At 36.8% G+C, this 20,136-nt stretch overlaps 1 protein-coding gene across 12 annotated transcripts in view; it reads left to right on the top strand.

Annotated features, from left to right (window-relative positions):
• The window catches only part of ZMYM2 (zinc finger MYM-type containing 2), an 85,654-nt gene that overhangs the window by 21,015 nt on the left and 44,503 nt on the right, over window positions 1–20,136 (top strand). For 7 of the 12 annotated variants that reach the window (XM_039384312.1, XM_039384314.1, XM_039384309.1 and 4 more), the window contains exons 4-7: window positions 8–867; window positions 5,197–5,482; window positions 8,743–8,908; window positions 9,739–9,951. In XM_039384312.1, coding sequence (XP_039240246.1) covers window positions 18–867; window positions 5,197–5,482; window positions 8,743–8,908; window positions 9,739–9,951 — 1,515 coding nt within the window. In that variant the 5' untranslated portion in view covers window positions 8–17. Of the gene's footprint in view, window positions 1–7; window positions 868–5,196; window positions 5,483–8,742; window positions 8,915–9,738; window positions 9,952–20,136 lie in introns of those variants that run through there. The other 5 variants (XM_039384315.1, XM_039384311.1, XM_039384317.1 and 2 more) reach the window with 4 other exon arrangements.

Genomic DNA, 20,136 nt, shown 5'->3' with positions numbered 1-20,136 from the left:
CAAACAGCAGATCTGGAATGGACACAAGTCCTCTGGGAGGATTAGACCTGTCTGAATATACTCCTAGTCTGCTAGGGAATACCACCATGGCAGCAGGTCTTGCAAATGTAGGAAATACATTTGGAGGGCCACAGAGTTCTTTAGTTTCTAGACCTAATAAATTCCAAAACTCGCCTATAGAAGATGATGATGATGTAGTTTTTATTGAACCTATACAACCTCCGCAAAATTCTACGTCACTGGTGGCAGATCAAAGGAGCACTGCATTTACATCATCCAAAAATGAAGAACTTCAAGGGAATGATTGCAAAATGCTTTCTCCTCCAAAAGACTTAAATTCTCAGAAGGGGAGTATAAGTGAAACTATTATTATAGACGATGAAGAAGACATTGAAACAAATCAAGGACAAGAGAAGAATGCTTCCAGTTTTAATGAACGAAGACTTCCAGAGTGTAAAAATAGAACCAACGAAATGGAATTCTCAGCTTCCAGTTTTTCAAGAAGTAAGGTAAATTCAGGAATAGATAATAGTGGTATAACCACAGAACCAGACTCTGAAATTCAGATTGCTAATGTTACTACGTTAGAAACAGGTGCTTTGAGGTCTGTCAGTGACGGTCATTTAGAAAATACTGAAGGGCATGACATGAACTTAATGATTACACATGTAACGTCACTGCAGAATGCCAGCTTGGGAGATGTATCTAACGGACTGCAGTCAAGTAATTTTGGTGTTAATTTGCAAACATACACCCCATCTTTGACTTCACAGACCAAGACTGGTGTAGGACCTTTCAATCCTGGTAGAATGAATGTGGCTGGAGATGTATTTCAAAATGGAGAATCTGTGACTCATCATAATCCTGGTAAGTTGCAATTTTGAATGTTTCCTTAAAAGCTGAAAATAAATTGTGAAATATTTGATCTATAGAATATTTGATTAAAGTATTTTTAGCAGTGTCACTGCTTAGTCTTTTATCCAGTACTGAACAGGCTGCCCAAGGAAGCTTGTTGAGTCTCCTGCCCTGGAGGTATTTAGAAAAGGTATAGATCTGATGCTTGGGACATGGTCTAGTGGTGGACTTGGCAGTGCTGGGTTATGGTTGGACTTGATGATCTTAAGTGTGTTTTCCAACCTAAATAATTTTATGATTATATATGTGGTTTGGAAGATTTCTTCAGGTTCAGTGTTAGTCTATTCCTCTTGGCTAAATACCTCCACTGTATATGAAGCAGCAGGTGCCTAACAGCAAAACTTCTGTGTAATGCATTAATTTAGAACCTAATGTCCTCAGTAAGCATTGCAGTACATTTGATAGAGTGGTTTGGGTTGGAAGGGACATTATAAAGATCACCTAATCCAACCACCCTGCCATGAGCAGGGACATCATTCACTGGATGAGGTTGTTTAAAGTCCTATCCAACCTGACCTTGAACACTTTTCAGGGATGGGGCATCCAAAGCTTCTCTGGGTAACCCATTCCAGTGTCTTACCATCTTGCCACCTTCATGTAAAAAATTTATTCCACATGTCCAATGTAAACCTACCCTCTTTCAATTTAAAGGCATTGCCTCTTGCCCTGTTACTACAGGGCTTGTTAAAAAGTCTCCATCTTTTTTTTATAAGCCCCCTTTATATGTTGAAAGGCTGCAATATGGTCTCCACAGTCTTCTCTTTTCCAGACTGAACAACTCCAAACTCTTTACCTTTCTTCACAGGAGCAGTGTTCCAGCCTTCTGTCACTTTTTATGTTCCTCCTCTCTACCTGCTTTAACAGGCTCATTTCTATCTTGTACAGGGGACCCCAGAGCTGGATACAATACTCTAGGTGGGGTCTCACCAGAGCAGAGAAGTGGGACAGAATCACCCTGCAAGCACATTGGTGGCTCACGTTCAGTTTTTCATCTACCAGTGTTTCCAGGTCCTTCTCTGCAGGCCTGCCTTCAATCCATTCAGCCCCCAGTTTGTATTGATATTGAGGCTTACCCTGATGGAGAGGAAAGACCTTGCACTCGGTCTTGTTGAGCTTTATGATGTTCACATGGGTTCATTCCTCAAGGCTGTCATGGTCCCTCTGCATGGCATCCTATCCTTCTGGTTTATCAGCTGCACCACTCAGCTTGGTGTCTGCAGTAAATCTGCTGAGGGTGTGCTTAATCTCACTGTCTGTGCTGTTGATGAAGTTACTAAATAGTATCAGTCCCAGTATGGACCCCAGAGGGACACAGCTTGTTACTGGTTTCTTCTTGGACATTGAGCCATTAACTGTGATTCTTTGGATGCAGTTATCCAGCCAATTCCTTGTCCATCAAATCTGTATGTCTCTAATTTAGCAGCAAGAATGTTGTGGGGGACCACGTCAAAGATCTTGGAGAAGTCCAGGTAGATGAACACAAGTCCATGTAGATGAGTTTCACATGCTTTGGACTGGAACTTAGGTTTTGTTTCTCTCAATAGAGTCTAGTTTTTGCGCTTCAAAAATGCTTCAGAAACAGAGCCAGCACCTAAATTGAGAATGCATTTCAGAATTGCCCTGATCTGAACCAGGTTATTAATGCAAATGTTTTGAGCTGTGTACCTCTGTAAAACTTGAGTACTATGTTCTTCCCCACCTCTACCCCAAGTTGTAATGACACATTTCTTTCAGCTCGTTTAAAAGATGTCGTTTTTGCAAGACAACTCTGGAAATAAATGGTACAAATGAGAATAAGGAATAATTTTATAGCAGTTTAGAGCAGGAATGAATAAGAAAGAATGGGAACAACCTGAAAAGCCATTGTGGTAAGAAGTTGAACGTGAAACTGTATAGCCTTATAAACTTGGCCAATAAAGTATTGCAGGTAGGAACCTGAAGGATGAAGACATAAGGCAGTGAGGCATGGAAACTCATCAGCAATCAACAAAGGAAGTGTGATACACCTTCTCAGTTCAAGGACATGAAAACCAGATTTTACAGATCTTTGCAGAGAATCTAAAGTGGAGGAGGTAACATGGTTGAGAAGTGAGATGTGAAAATAAGGCATAATATAAAAATGAATATTTTCTTTTGGTGTGTTTGTGGAAGAAGAAATGCAACAAAATGTCAGAGGTGGCCATTTGAAGCCTTAAGAAACTAAGGAATAATTGAAGTAGTCTTAATGAGGTACTAGAAAGTCATGGTGAAAGTTTCAAGCTCAAATGAGTCCAGCAAACTCCTGTTTTCATGAGTTGCAGTTGAGCACTACTGGAATTACAAGCAGATACAACTCTACTGCACATGCTCTGCATTCCTGATAAGAGAGACAATGTGCTTTCACTTGAAATCTTTGAGAAAGATGGAGAATCTCAAAATACTTTGAGGTGTTAAGGTGCTATATATATCTGAAGTAGTAGATGTATAGAAAAGTTTGAAGAGGGCACTCAAGTGAATTTTAACTTTAAGCACTGTGGTAGCTTGTCTTAGTTTGTCAGTAAGGATACTCATGCTTTCCAAAGTAAGCCTCTTTAAAGAGAAATGTGTTTTGTTTTGTGACCTTTTCCTCTTCCCCTCACCTCTTTATTCCAGCTCTTCTGTTTACCCTCAAGCATTACAATGGCTGAATTCCTAGCTTGTCTTACATGTCTGAGAATTAGGACATCCTTGACAGCTACAAAGTCACACCAGAAAATTATCTTTTGCCTGCTAATGAATGTATGTTGTTTGTTTCACTAACAAGGGTTCTTGGAACTTTGTCCCTAAAATGAATTTTAAAGTAACACATCAGAGTATGTTGTTAATAAAACCTTTGGGGAAAGAAAGGACTTCAGAAAATAATATGAGGAAAGGATGCCTTCTTCTTAATGAACAATTATGGACTAAGATAATGTTCCTTAAGAAGGAGGTATAGTCGGTTACTGACGTCTGTAGGTTGAGGGTTTTGTTATCTGAAGTCATAGAATTTAAAATCATCTTTCCAGGAATATGCTGAATTACTGCAGTAAGACATTCAAGGCTGTAAGTCCCAAGTGCTGTGACACTATTTGGTATAACAGGCATACTGTTGAGAATTTGTGTAAATGTTTTTTGTAATGCAAAATTGTTTTTATTCAGTTTTAATTCATGTTTAAGTAATGTTTTATTATTAGCAGTCTTCAGAAGCTCAACATTGCTAAATTCTGGTGATAATTGTTTTGAATGAAAGCTCAAATTCCAGAGAAAAGTCTAGAAATGAAATTTTATTGGGGGATTTCTTTTTCCACCAGAACTGTATATTCTACTCCAAGCCAAGATATGAAGCATGTAACTTAACATATGATCTTTCTATATGTGTTTCTTTTAGAGAAAATGTTTTGCTTACATTCTCTTTCTGCAAGTTACTCATGTAGCAGGTTATGCTACAAAAGTTTGGGCAAAGATGACTTTGTTCCATGGTAACCTATTATCCAAAAATACAGATGGAAGACTAGGGCAGTCTGGAACACGGAGTCTTGGATTTATGTATTGCCAGAACTAAAGGAAATATTATTTTCTAGGTTCACTGATTTCTACTGAAGAAGACTTGAAACTCTCATGACCTTTCAAGTTTGCACATTAACTGGTGTTCCTTGCATTGAAAAGGTTATTGAGAAAACCACAAACTTCTGCAGGAATCAGTGGCATGGATGCAGATCTCAGATGTGGAGCCACTGTGTTTCACTTTATCTGCAGTATAGTTCTCTGGCTGTAGGCTGGACTAGGAAACGAGTATGGGGAACCCCAGTTCGAGGGTTTGTCACTAGTTACAGCTTTAGAACAAAGTAACTAATGAAAATTTAAGACTTCACGTTCTTACAAATTTGCAGAGTTTGTCTCAAACATTGGTTTAGACATTCCATGTTCTCTGTTGGTCTCTTTTTATCTTTTAATTGCAGTTGCTAACTGCAGTGTTGTTTTTCTGAAGATAAAATTGCCAGTTTGCAAACCCGGTGCAAGTGAATCGAAGTCTGCAAAACTTGTCACTAGATGTAAGATAGGACCATCCTGAAATTTGTTAATGTTCTGAAGCTTTGTAACAACGGAGAATGGTACCATCAAATGGGATTTTACTTTAAATCTGAATTGAAAATATCTTTCTTCTGTTAGTTCCAACAGAAAAATGATTTTCATGATCATCCATCTGTGAATGTTATTCTATATATATGTATGTATATGTCTCTTCACTTACTTTTATTTTTGTTTGGGTTTTTTGTCTTGAAGATTCTTGGATATCTCAGTCAGCTTCCTTCCCTAGGAATCAGAAGCAACCAGGTGTGGATTCCTTGTCACCTGTAGCATCACTTCCTAAGCAAATTTTCCAGCCTTCTGCCCAGCAACAGCCTTCTAAGCAGGTTAAAGTCACATGTGCGAACTGTAAAAAGCCTTTACAAAAGGGACAGACTGCATATCAGCGGAAAGGATCGGCTCACCTTTTTTGTTCTACTACCTGCCTCTCATCATTTTCACATAAACCCACTCCAAAGAAACTTTGTGTTATGTGCAGAAAGTGAGTTTTCTATTTTGTTTTACATTAGCAACTAAATCCAGTAATACTTGAGATACTCATGCATGTGTGAGAGTTGCTCCATTGATAATATAAAATCTGATTATATAAGTAGTTTATATAGTGTCACTTAAATGTTGTTTGGAAATGTTGAATTCGCTGTGTCTGCTGTAGCAAAAAAAAAAAGTACCAACTTTTGAATTCAGAGCATGGGAAATTGTTGCATTAAAAACCACTACACTAAAAATAACTGTTGGGGTTTTTTAAGACAAGGTGTCCAATTATAGTATAACCTGTGACAAGATATACTTCATATATGAAGTCCTTTATGGAAAAAGTGGACTCTGTGTTATGTAGAAAGCACTCATTTTGATAGATGAAGATACAAAATCAAGAGGCTTTAAAGGGAGGAGAAACTGATAATTGCAAGAAACTGGAAGAAGCTTGGGAGCTCTTCCAGTCCTGGCAGTATGGTGAGAGGAAAAGCCTTATGTTTTGCCATAAGTGGGGCTATTATGGCAATTTTGTAGCTGGAGAAACCTTAAGTGGGCAGTACAGAGGGAGTGGCAAGCATACCTAGGAGTGGCTTATTCTAAGTTATGGGTTAGGTTTGACTAGTAATTTTTCACTATTTGCTGAACCTAAATTGCCAAAGAGAAGTCTTCTATAACTGTGTTCTTGTAGTGTTAAATGTACAAAATAGCTGTCCTATCTTTTTCTTTCATTGTACTGATTACTGCACTTTCTCATGTTCTCAGTCTGGTACATGCTGTGGTGGCCCTGGTTAAAAGACAAATTCTTGCTGGACTAAAGAAGGCTTGCAGTAAAGACTGCCTTTGTTAATGTGTGCTTTGGGGTGTGTGGTCTTTGCTCAATCACAGATTTAAACTAGTGAAAAAGTTTTACTTTGGTGTGCAGTGTGGTGGATTAATGGCTTGTAATCAGATGTAAACTACTGGTGGTTTGTTTTTTTTTTTCCTTTTTGATACTCAGTAAAAATAAAGTATAGAAAATTGTTGATATCCTGTGTATTCATACCCTAGTACACTAAAAACCTAGATTTAACATATTGTATATTTTTTAAAGTACATGTAAAAGCTCAAATTCTCTGAACCCTTTCCTCTATAGGGCTAGTCAAAAGCAATCTGTATTCTTTCTGTTGGCATATTGTGTGTTTATACACTATTATTTTTTTAGAAGTAATTTGGTGACTACCATAATCAGCTAACTGTATGATAAAGTTATACTTAATCTGTGTATTGTAAGAGACTACATACAAAACTGCCCCAAATGAAAAGGCTTTATTTTAAATTATGAGGAATATACTTTATTTCCAGCTTTTGGGGTTATTTAAAATAGTTTTACTGTATTTAATTTCTAGACAACCTCTGTGAAGTCACCTTTGGCAATTTCTGAGGTGATGTTGGTGTTTGCTTTTCCACTACTATGCCGTTTTTAGTTAATTACTGTTAAATAGAAGGTAGCATATGCATTAAATTGTTCTCTGTAGTGTGATTTCATTATGAAGCTCAATCTTATTCACCTTTTTTTGCTACTGGGTGGTAGCACTCCAGGTACCATGCCCCATGCTTGCTTCTGTGTTCTTTTCCTACTAAAGAAAACATAATGTTGTCAGATTTCAGTTCAGTGAAGGCTAAGAGGACTTCAGAAAATCCAGGAGATCTTGAATGTAGGTTGCATAGATGATAGTAGTTTTCAGGTCTTTTGGTTATCACGTCAGACTTTTGGAGGTTGTACTTAGATGTATCTTTAAATACTTAGATTTCTTTGAAGTGGAGAAAGTAAAGCCTGCAATAAACTTTTTTAAAGAATTGTATAGCTCCATTTGAAAAGTCAAAATTCCTAGGTATTTTACTGTAGTCCACTTTTCTTCTGAACCTTTGTAACTACATAAGAAGGAAGGTATAGGAATTACCTGGCGTTCTCCATAGTGTTTATAGTTTTTATTGTCTTGTGTCACTCTTTGACTTTGCACTGGTCTCCTTTGGTGCAAGTTAGTATGTGCTTTTATACAAGTTAATAGCATGTGTAAGTCCTGGTGGAATCCTGCCAGAAACCATAGGCTCCTCGGAGGTGGGAGCTCTGCCTTTGTTTTGCAGAACAGCAGAGATAGCACTCCCTAGTACAGATCTTACTTGCTTTCCAGAAAGTAAACCAAAATATGCTGACCTTGATGGAAGAAGACAGACTTGCAAGTGTTAATATCCAGGGGCGGTACAATTTTATTTTCAAGGGAGTCTATCTATGCAAGTATATATTTTTCTAGGTTTTTTTCACTCATCTTCATTTTGGGGCTCATAGGTATTGAGTGTCTTGGGCATGTATTTTCCAGCTGGCGATCCAGATGTGCCCAGTCAATTTTTTTATATATTTTTACCAATGGCATTTCCCGTATGTCAATAGTAGCGGTTTTTTTGCTTAGAAGGCAAAAGGGGGAGCTTTTATTTCTTCTCCTTGCTGCTTCTAATGTATGGTATGTGATAGTTTGGGATGGTATAAATCAGTTTGGTTAGAAGGTTTGTTCAATTCCAAATCAGTTTTATTGATGGTTGGTTTTCTGGTTTAATGCATTAAATTTACACAGTTTCATGGGCAACTGCATGAACTGTTGAGGTGCTGTGGAACTTTAATGGTGGAATTAACTTTTTTGAATTTTAAATTGTAGAACTTTAGGACAAGTTTGTGGTAGAGTTTTAAGCTTTTTGGTTGTATTTATAAATTTCAGAAATATGAGAAAACAACTCTCTCTCTCCTTCTCATCTTATCCTGAGATTAATACTGGAAATGGTGGAGCTATATAGAAGTAAAGACCATTTCTTATTTTTTTTACTATGAATCTGAGTTTTTCATATGAAACTTAAGTATGTAACTTTTACGTAAAGTTAGAAAATGGCTTGTTCAAATTTGATGTTAATTTTTTTGTATAAAATTCAGTTTGACACAACTGCACCTAATGGTGCATTAATGTTCTTAGTTCTAGAATAATTTAATGGGGAAAAAATAACCCAAATCCAAAGAAAATAAAACAGGGTTTTGCACAGTAAAGACATACTTGCAGTACTTAGAGTAGTGTAAAAATATTGTTAAACTTAGTGTTCATCCTGTCACTAAGAACTGTACACTAAATAAGCTTCTGAAATGTAAGCATTGAAAGGAAGAATTGAATCTTATATGAAGTGTTCTTGTTTAAATATATGTATGTATTTATACACAAGCCATGAATTCTATTTTTTGTCTTTCAGAGATATAACAACAATGAAAGGTACCATAGTTGCTCAAGTAGATTCAAGTGAGTCTTTTCAGGAGTTTTGCAGTACATCATGTTTATCCTTCTATGAAGATAAACAGAATCCCTCAAAAGGAGCTTTGAATAAATCAAGATGCACTATCTGTGGTAAACTAACTGAGGTCTGATTGACTGGTTTTTTTCCTCTTATCTTTCTCAATAATGACATATTCACTTATATTCTGAAATAAGACAACTGAAGATTTTAAATTTCCTTATTTTCAGTATTTTCATATGCTATGAGATATTAAGATATGCAGGCTTAATATTCATGAAGAGCAACTGAGAGAAGAAAGAATTCCAAGAGGTTAATATTTGATTTTTGTTTCAAAAACTTGAAGTGCCTTTTGCTGATAATGTGTTCTACTAGGCATAGATTCTTGTAATTATAACCCAGATCTCCCAGTTGGAAAAAAGTCAAGATTTTACTGTATTACCTGCTTCTTTTACTATATCTTTTAAAAGATAATGCAGATGGTTGTAGAAATCTGTAGAATATGTGTACTTTTCGAATTCTTGTGAACGTGTTTATTTACTCTTGATGCCGTTACCTAGCCCACCATAGTTTAGACTACTGCTTTACACAGCATATGTGTCTGGCCAGTCTTCATATGCTGTGTTGTTAGCCTGCAAATTGACCATTTTATAAAATCACATAAATTGACCTGCTGTAATATGCAGTGACTACATCCTTCCCCGTGGTCTTTCCTTATAGGCTAAAGAGTAGATGGGTCCAAGATTTTTTTCATAGAACTTTGGAGACAACAGAGGCACCCATTCCTATTTCTAGATTTCATGGTCATTTCAAGCATCTCTGTTCTTAAATAGTGAGCTAGTATAATCTGGTTTTAGTTATTGTACTAGAATGTAAGACTTCTGGCTAGTCTACTACTAGTTTCAGGCAACTTTGTGTTTGTGTGGTGATAGAATAATTTTTATTTTTATTTTTTAGATTCGTCATGAAGTTAGCTTTAAAAATATGACTCATAAGCTGTGCAGTGACCATTGCTTCAATAGATACAGGATGGCAAATGGTTTAATAATGAATTGCTGTGAGCACTGTGGGGAGTATTTGCCCAGTAAAGGAGCTGGAAACAATGTTCTTACTATTGATGGTCAGCAAAAAAGATTCTGCTGTCAGAACTGCGTTGGTGAATACAAGCAGGTAATTATTTCTTTATCTACAAATTAGAATTAAATAAACCTTAATACTTCTTAAGTTTATCCTGCTACTAATAACATAGTTTTGCTTCTCATGAGAAAACATAAGTAACAAAGACTTCCAAAAATGAAATTAATGCCAATGAGGGCAAAGTAGCTGCAATGGAACTTTTACTACTGGCTTTTTTTAATGTTGCTGTAATAGCGATAGCTGTTTGTTATTAATGAAAATATAATTGAAATTAAAGTTTCTGTTAATAACTTTTATTTCTTTCTAATGGGTGTATCTGAAGTAAATTAATAGCAAGCACAACACAGAGGCTTACTGGTCCTTAAGTTCTTTTTTTTAGATATAAAAGCTCACTTGTATGTAGTTGAAACATTCAAAAATATGCAGAGCATACAGGTTGGACATTACTGCAAGAAGACTCTAACTGGTTACACTTTGGCTCTGTACTTGTACTGTCTAATCTCCACTGTACAGCATAGGATTAAAAAAAATATTGTTACTCTCATCTTTCAATGTGTTAAATTTTCTGCCTTCATTTTCTTTACTTGGTTTGTTTTTAATTTATTCTTTAGATTGTTAAGATAGTAATAATTGTTGTGGTTAAAAATAATTCCAAATCAAGACAACAGATGCTGATGTCTTTTACATATTACAGAGCCATCTTAGCTCTGAAGCATCTTGCTAATGCTGGCTGGAAGGTTTAAATGTTAACCACAGCATTTACAGTATAATAGGATAGATCTGAAATATTAAATATTTCTGGGGAGGATATGCCATTGGGGTATTCTAGTTTTTTTTGTTTGGGTTCTTTTGCTTGGTATGTTCTGCTCTGAGTTTATAGGGGTAGTGTTCTCAAATATCACAGTACTGTTTTACTTGCAAGAAATTTCTGTTTCTGATTTTGAAAATCAAACCTGAATATATGTGAGTGGCCCCAGTGCTGCTCATTGCATGGGGTTCTTTCTTCATCTCTTTCCATTTTTAAGAAACCAGTGGTCCAAGAGAAGAAGAGGCATCACAGTGCTGAATATTGTAAAGTTCTTTAATGTTGCCTCGTGTATTTGTATTTTCTCATTGGACATTCAGTTCTGATGCTTTTGGGGATGGCTGTTCTTGTGCATATGCTATGCGTAAAGAGCAAATCTGGAAATGGTGTAACTGGAAACATAACATAAGCGTTATTCTTTTGTCACAGCTATGCCAAAAGGGACAGGATAGGTTTCCAAGATACTAAAAACATAGCCATGCCCAGAAGCCATGGAAAGACTTGAAGAAATATTGAATACTGTATCTTGAAGAAACAAAAAGGCCTGAGATTAACTTTGAACTTGGGACATTCCCACACAACCAATATAACATACACTGCACGTGGAATATGAAGTGAACATGGAATTTTGAGAGGATGAATGATAAATTTATACTTAACTCTTAAAGACAGAATGTACTCTATTTGTTCAGATATATTGTTGTATTTTCTGTTTACATATGTATTAGAGAATGAGAAGGATATGGGTAGCAAGTTGTATGTTCTGGTTTGATTTGGGGAGGAGGAGCAGTTTGCAGTACCAAGAACCTTCACAAGTAGTGTTGAGTATTGTGCATTATTGTGAGGATCCTTAAGAGAACCTTTAAAATCAAGACACATTATTTTGGTGTATTCTGACAAGCAGATTTTATGCAAGCAGGTTCTTAATTCCTTTGTTGAAGTATTTGGTACTGTGCAAGTGTAATAGGCTGTGAGAAGCTTTATTTGAGTGCTCATGTGCATCCGGTTTGGAATGGTGATTAAGTGTAATTCTTAACTGTTAGGTTTCAGATATTTCTGGAGTGTTAAGGGTTTGGAGTAGTTTTGATATAAAGAGAAACTCTTAAGGGAAAATCCTGTCTGACCAACCTAGTGACTTTTTATGATGGAGTGCCCCATCTTTCCTGTAAGTTCCTTTCAGGTACTGGAAGGCCACAGTTAGATCACCTCGAAGCCTTCTCTTTTCCAGGCTGAACAATCACAATTCTCTCAACCTTTTCTTGTAGGAGAGGTGCTTCAACCCTCTGATCAACTTGTTGACCCTCTTCTTGGGTCACTACAACAAGTTGATGTATTTCCTATGCTGGAGACCCCAGAGCTGAACACAGAACTCTGGGTGGGGTCTCATCAGAGCAGAGTAGAGGGGCAGAATCCCCTGCCTTGACCTGCTGGCCACGCTGCTTTTGATGCAGCCCAGGATACAACTGGCTTTCTGGGCTGCAAGTGCACACTGCTGGCTCATGTCCAGCCTCTGATCCACCAGCACCCCCAAGTCCTTCTCCCCAGGGCTGCTCTCCATCTGTTCATCCTCCAGCCTGTATTGATGCTGGGAGTTGCCCATACCCAGGTGCAGCACCTTGTACTTGGTTTTGTTAAACCTGATGAGATTCCCGTGGCCCACTTCTTGAGCTTGTCCAGGTCCCTCTGGATGGTGTCCTGTCCTTCAAGTTTGTCAACTGGACCACTCAGCTTGGTGTCATCTGCAGTCTTGGTGAGGGTGCACTCAATCCCTTTGTCTATGTCATTAATGAAGATATTAAATAACACTGGTCCCAATACGGATCCCCGAGGACACCACTCTTCACTGATGTCCAGTGGGACTCTGAGCCATTGATTGTGGCTGTCCAACCAATTCCTAATCCATTAAACAGTCCACCCATAGAATCCATCACTTGCCAATTTAGAGAGAAGGATGTTGTGGGGGGACCATGTCAACAGCTTTACAGAAGTCCAGATAAACGACATCTGTAGCCCTTCCCTATAGGGCAAGACTATTTGCAAGAGCATGCAGTGACAGTACGAAAGGTTTAAACTGAGAGTAGGTTAGATTAGATATTGGGAAAAAATTCTTTACTATGGGAGAGGTGAGGCACTGGCACAGGTGTTCAAGGCTAGGTTGGTTGGGTTCTGAGCAACCTGGTCTAGTGAAAAGTGTCCCTGTCCATGACAGGGGTGTTGGAACCAGATGATCTTCAAGGTCCCCTTCCAACCCAAACCATTCTATGTTGCTCAAAAATTAGGAGTTTTAGTGTATGCCGTAGGTGTCCAAAGTTACTCAGGACACAATTATTTGGGAATATTTAGTTGTCTAGCAGGATTTATTTCGATTTGAACTTTTATTTGCATTAAGGTTTTTTGAATTGAATGTGTTCAAGGAATTCTGTTTTTGAAAAAGAAATTTCAACTTCAGAAAATGTCACTGACAACCCAATGGGCCACAGTTGATAAATTGTAGGTTGTTTTGTTCAATTGTAACAATATTTTCTTCTGCTTTTAAAGGAGAACTGGTGAAGGAGAGAGTTTGGGAGAGTCATTACATACTGAAATAAACTTAATGAAATCAATAATATAGAAAAAGTTGGTGTTATCATTTGATTACAGCGTTGTGTTGTACAAGTAATTGTTGTCTGTCACTTAACAGTTTTAGCAAATGTTTTCTTACAAAAAGAGTTGTAAAATAAATAGGTCATACTGGTATGGGCTTTGTATTAAGCAGTTTATATTGTAAATGTCATACACCTATCAATATTGCTATACCTTTGTAGTAGTAATAAATGAAAACTCATTGTACCTATCTATCTACTTGATCCCAATTTTTTAAATAAATATTACACTGATTTGAACAATTAATTTTCAATAATTTATCATGGACATTTTTTTCTTCTTGGAATGAAAAATTTGAAATTATGGGTGATAAAAATTACTGTGGCTCTCAGAATGACAAGTAGTTGGATATTACATCAAGTAACACATTTGCTACAAAGGGTTTCTTTCCTCTGCTTTATACTGTTGGTGGGAAGAAGAAACAGTGTTATTCCTGGGACAGAGAGCAGTTTTTTTCTAAAGTGTCTTAAGTCTCCTTTGGAGTTGATGGATGCACTTGGCTTCCTATGTACCAGTTTCAGAACTTGCTTTAAAACTGAGACACACATAATCTTTAATATTGTATTGTGTGTTTTGCTTTTCTGAGAGGTGATGGCTGTTCTTTCTTTCCTAAAACTCAAAGTGATTACTGAGCTTAGGTGTCTTTCATATAAAAAAGTTATGAAATATAAATAAATAATCTCTGTAAGAATAAAAAAAATTAATAAGCATAACCTAATTAATGCTCACTGTAGTTATATGCAAGAGCGTATTAGTTTCTCGATGACAACAGCCATTTGTGAAGACAGCGAAATGCAAGTCAAGCTTTTTTTAAAAAGAGAAAACAATGATAAAATCATTCCTTGAAAAGTTAAGTAACTGTAACAATTTGAATAAAATGTCACAACAGAACTGTTTTTGGAAGTGGTTGTATTTTTTTAAACCTGAAGATGACGACTGCTGCTAGGTTGTAAACTTTAACTGTTGCACTAAGGTTTAAAACTCTTTAGTGTAGAGGGACAAGAGGAACTTAAAGAATGACACTAAACCAAAACAAAAATCCAACCAACCAACCAAAAAAAAAAAAAAAAAAAAACACTTGAAGAGAAAGAGGTTACATCTGAAAAGGAGGTGACTAAAATTGTCCATGTAATTGTGCAAATGCTGAAATATTTTATTTCTTTGCGTAGGCATTCCATATCATTAAAAGGAAAATGTAACCATTTTAAAAATTACTGTAGTGATTCATTTGAAAATTAGTATCTATGCAACAAATTAAAACTGACCTCAAATATGCCTGCCATAAGTACATATTAACCACAACTACCTAGGTTGTTTCAGTGTTTCTGTTTTGTCTCTTCAAAATTAGTCAACTTTCTTTTCAAGGAAGTTTCCATGTTGTGTTGTGATTTGCTGGATTTGGATACAGACTTGACAGCCTTGTTCTAGGGAACAAGTGCGATTCTGTGACTCAGTTTGTGCAACCAACCATACCTTTCAAATTTCAGCTGTTCAACTAAGCTAAAGCTGAGTCTATGTCACTTTAAAATATACTTTGCTTCCTGGCCTCATCAGTCCACAGTGCTCTTGATTCTACCATGAAAGGCATGTAATACCTTGCTAGTTTTAGGTGTTTCTTTGCTTTTTCTGCTTTGTTTCTATAACTAGAATTCTTGTTAGAATATTATCTGGGATTTACTTTCTTTGGGTGCTTTTTGGAAGTGATGGTCTTCATCTACTGTCAAAAAGGGGGGGAAGGAGCTCTAGCTATTTATTCAGAGGTTTTTTAATAGCTGTGGACTGAAGTGAGTACTAGATGAATGCAAGCCAAATGAGTGTTTTACTAATTGGAAAAGCTGCTTGCAGTATCTTTTTATCTAGTAAAAATTTTTCTTCCATACTGACTGAAAGTACATTTGATTGACTTCCTTGATTACATGAACACTTGCTATTAAATGTGCTTTGAGACTAACCAGGCTATGCCATCCCTTGAAGCTATTTGCTTACAAGCAATAAAAAACCCCCACCCTAGGCAGTTGTGCTTCCTTATTCTGCTCCTTGCCAAGCAACTGCTTTTGTGAAACTCTCTTAAAACTCATTTTATCTGTTTTATCTCTGTGCAAGGGTTTAAGAGCCTTCATTGTATACAACAATGTGCGTATCGTTTCTGCAGCATACAGTTCATTGCTTATGTAGAGTTTGTTCTTAGTCTCGTACAGTGTGTTGTTATCTACTGGTTTAAATACCACCAAATGCAGTGATAGAATGTCTCGTCACTTAGTACTTTAATGGAAGCATCTGGGGTTTTCAACTTTGTCTTGTCCCATGCAGTGTCTGTTCTTTTTCTGTGCTTCTTTGCTACTAAAACAGAACTGTCCTTCCTGTCCTCCTTTTATTTTCATAATTAACTACAAAATTGACTGCTTCTTGCTGTTGTTACTGTTTTATCAACTCTCATTTCCAAGTGTCTGTTTCAAGAGTAAATACTCTGACAAAGTCAGTAATTATGAGAGTTGAACAGCCCCTTTACATTGAAATATTAGAAATATGGACTTCAGTTTTTTCCCCCCCATTTCTGGTCACACTTAAAGAGAAATTCTGTGGTTTCAGCCAGTACAAACTATGGTTTAATAGTGGAATCTCTTCCTCATATGGTAAACCACTTTTGTTTGCTTCAGGTAATACTTAGTTTGGTATTAAGTAATCTCTGATAATACTGTTGTCTAATACTATGTACACTTTTACAAATGGAGATAGTTAGATGTTTTTTACCCTCTGCCATGGTTAAAAGACAAAATCTTTATCAACCATGGAATCATTATTTCCCCTTTCTTCCTGCTTAGTCATGTGGGGATTTTTTTTGAGACCTCTTGGTATCTATGACTCCAAGTTTCTTGCATCTCTGATGCAGATCATATCCTTCTAGAAACTAGAAACCTTTTCTTCTACTGTTTATTTGCTTTTGTTTTCTGGAAACTCCTCCTTACTTCCATTTATTGGACTATCTGACATTTATTTTGGAATTTGATCTTTTTTCTTAGTAGGATGTATGCAACAGCTTACATGCTCCTTTCAGTAAGATGTAATGGAAGATCAAGATTCCTGAAATTTTAGTTGGTTATAATGGCAAGAATATAAATTCCTCAAAAACCCTGCAAGTCATCTTTATTTCAGGGAATTTGGATTTCTTTTGAAACAATTCTTTTAATTCTGGAATATATCCCATCCATCTGGTATGTCTTGTCTTGGATCTTGATAGCCACTTTTGTAGTTGTCCATTTGAGTTCGACACCGTCCTAGTGGATGGAATGAATATTTGAAATGTATCTAGATCTAGTGACTTGCAAGAGTTTTCATATCACATTGTTTTATAATGTGTCTTATCTATCATCATGAGATACCTTTCATGAAATAGACCTTATTTCTAGAATTAAGCTTCTAAGAGGGTATACAAGTCATAAAACACTGAGTGAGTTTAGAATAAAATATAAGAGGAGAATATTCAGACTTCTGCATCTGCCATGGACTGTGCTTTGGAAGAGGTCAAACATGCAATTGAATCTAGCAAAAATTAGGTCATCTCAAGGCGGAATATAGGTGGAGTACTGAGGGACAGATGTAGATGTAGTCAGACTACTGTGCATCAAGGTTCCCCTCAAAGAGCACTGGCCATTATTCTTTAGAAATTTTGCCTCTGGCTTAACTTATTTGTAATTAGTAATGGATACAATTTTCTGCACTAATTTGGTAGTGTTTTTACTTAAATTTTTCTTAAAATTACAGTCCTCAGATGTGTATGTGTTTTCATAGGATGCTGTAGATGTGAATTTATCACAAGTGGTACCCAGAAGGAAAATGCTTGATACTCTCTCTTGTGGCTTGGTTCTGAGTTAATTCCATCTTTGAAGGACACTTGAAGCTGAAGCTAACTTGACTGCAGGTTTTGTTTATAGTCATTTCTGCTTACTGTTGATATACCAGTTTGAACACAGGATAAAGCCAATACTTCATCTGAAATGGAAGATAACTGCCAAGAAAGCACCTTTAGAGAAAAGGACGTGGGTGTCCTGGTGAAGTTGAACAGGGTTGCAACAAAGATAGCCAACTGTGTCCTGGATTGTATCACACAGTGCTTGAAGTCATCTTCTCAACCCTGCCAGTCAAACAGGGTCACCTGGAGCAGGTTGTCCAGGACCACATCCTTTTGAGTATCTCCAAGGATGGAGACTCCACAGCCCATGTAGGCAACCTACTGCTTTATCAGCAAAAGTGTAGCCAACAGGACAAGGGAAGTGATTTTCTTGTCCCATGACTCCCATCCTTCTGAGATTTTGAGACTGCGTCTGGAGTACCATGGCCAACTTTGGATTCCGCAGGATGAAGGGCATTGGCATACTGATGCAAGTTCAGTGGAGACCTACGAAGATGTTTAGACAGCTGGAGCACGTGACATAGGAAGACAGCCTTGGGAGAGCCTGTTTGTTCAGCCTTGGAGGCATAAAGGGGGATTAGTTATCCGATGGAAGTAGATAGAAGAGGACAAAGTTGAACTCTTCTTAGAGCTGCAGAGCAGAAGAAAGAGAAGCAAGAGACACAACTTGAAAACAAGGGGAAACTTCTTTAGATAGAGAAAAAGCTTTTTCTGTAAGGGTTGTGAAATCCTCCTGAGGGGTTTTGGAATGCTCGTCCTTGGAGATACTCAGATTTGACTGGACAAGGTCCCGAGCAAACACCTCTGATCCTGCCTCTTGAGCAAGAGGTTGCACTTGACATCTAGGAGGTCCCCTTCAGTCTATTTAATCCTGTGACTTTGTAGTCCTGAAACAAAAAAGGAAGCAGAGATTTTTAAAATAGTCCGGAAGTTTTGCAGTTTTGGATCCCTCTTTAATTAATCAGTAATGAAGATTTTGGTATTTTGTTCTGTTTTTCCTCTCTACCAGTGAAGTTCTTTTTGTCTCCTGCCATGTAAAATCAACAACATTGAAACAGCATTACATTTTCCTTGATTTCTTTTCTGAACACCCACTTTTCCTTGAGGATGGTTAAAATACTAAATTAAAAATGTACTGTAGTAAGAATATGAGAAAGGTGTTCTGGTGCCAGTCAGGGATTGAGACTCCTGGGGTGTGTAAGTGGGCATGCAGGGAAGAGTAAGAACAGGCCAGGTACTTAGAATATTTTCCCCTGAGCATTCTCAGCTTCTGACTCTCTAGAGGTCAGGGAATCTCTTGAACTTTATGCAATGTTCCTGTACGCTATTTTTGGTGAATCTCTTTAATTAGTGCTTGTCCAGTCTCCTTGTGAACACATACAAACAGTTTTTCCATCCATGACTCTCTTTGGTAAGAAGTTCTGCTGACCTGCTGTTTGTTACACGAAGAGCTGCCTTCTGTTGTTTGTTTTGAAACTTCTGTTAATATTAATGTGATTTCTTATAGTTGTTAATATTAGAAAAGACACTGAACAGTTGATCCATAGTGCCCTACATCATACCATTTTTGGTTCTGTCATTATCCTCCTGAGTTATCTTGTTTTCAGGCCAAAAATCCTTACCTCATAAGGATGTTCTCTGACCCTGTGTATTACTATAGTTTTCTTTGGTTTAGGGAATCTTCTATTTGTTTATGCCAGCTAGAAGGGTCCTTTTATGGAAAGGATTCTCAAATGTTACTTTTTCTACAGAAAGGAATTAATACTACAGATTCTTAGAGATGAAAGAGAACAAGTGATGAATATGAGAGTAAAAATATACGTTACCTGAGAACCTTAAGAGAGAGTCTCATCTGGAAATTTCATAAGAACAGGAGAAAAGTCTTGGTTTGTGATAGGGCTATTCAAAAGCATGGGACAGGAGGAAGTCTTTGAGTTAGACTATTAAAAAGCATAAATGTTTGAGATAGCTGTGTAATACTGATTGAATACTTTCAAGTATGCTTTAATCTTTTTTTAATAATAGTGTTGTACTCTTTGTCTTTAGAATGGTTTTAATATTCAAGCTTGCAAGTTTAGGAATTGCAAAAAAGAGTAATAAAAAATGCAAGAAAAATGTTCAGCTTGAAGGAGAAAATGATTACAACATTTTAGAAGCAATAAATTTCAAGAGGTTTTAGGGTTTCTAATTTTCTTTTTCCACCAGTGTCCTATCTTCTTCACTTGTGTAACAGCATGTTTAAACTTCTGTAATGCAGGAATGCTTGAACACTCTTCGTAGTTGCTATGACAAGAATAAAATGAGAGATTTGCTATTATGGTTTTGTTTCTACCCACTGATAGGATCTTCTGCATCCTTAACAGGTTTTTTGGAAATTCGTGTTCTTATTAATCTCGATAAATTAGATCTGCATTTGCTAGATTATTACTAGGTATTAATAAAGATTTTTCTTGTTGCTTTAAGTCTGAAAAAGCTAGGGTGAAATCGGTAAAAATCGGTAAAAAAACAAATTTTGAGGATGTATGAAATTTGGAAGTGATTGACATGCTATTGCACTGTTCTTTGTGCACATCATTAATTGAGATTAGCAAAAGGTATTTCAGCTTTCAAGGAATTTTAGTCAAAATGTGTAGTTTGTTGACACGATTTTTTTCTAGTTATGCTCTGATCTACTTAGTATAAATTAATTTACTAAACTTGTACTTTTATCTTGCTGTTTCTTGAAGTCACCATGGCCTCTGATTTTTCTTTCAGACATGGAACTTGTGCAAGTTTCATTTACCTGTGCATTATTTTCTGATTATATTGCTGAATGCCCTCTGTTAAGTTATTTGCCAGCACGTTTGCTTCAGTGCTTCTA

Source organism: Pipra filicauda, unplaced genomic scaffold (genome assembly GCF_003945595.2).
Source record: "Pipra filicauda isolate LSUMZ 115617 unplaced genomic scaffold, ASM394559v2 scaffold346_size766342_pilon, whole genome shotgun sequence".
Classification (NCBI taxonomy): domain Eukaryota; kingdom Metazoa; phylum Chordata; class Aves; order Passeriformes; family Pipridae; genus Pipra; species Pipra filicauda.
Note: the sequence above shows the minus strand (reverse complement) of the source record. Positions and strands in the feature narration are given on the sequence as shown.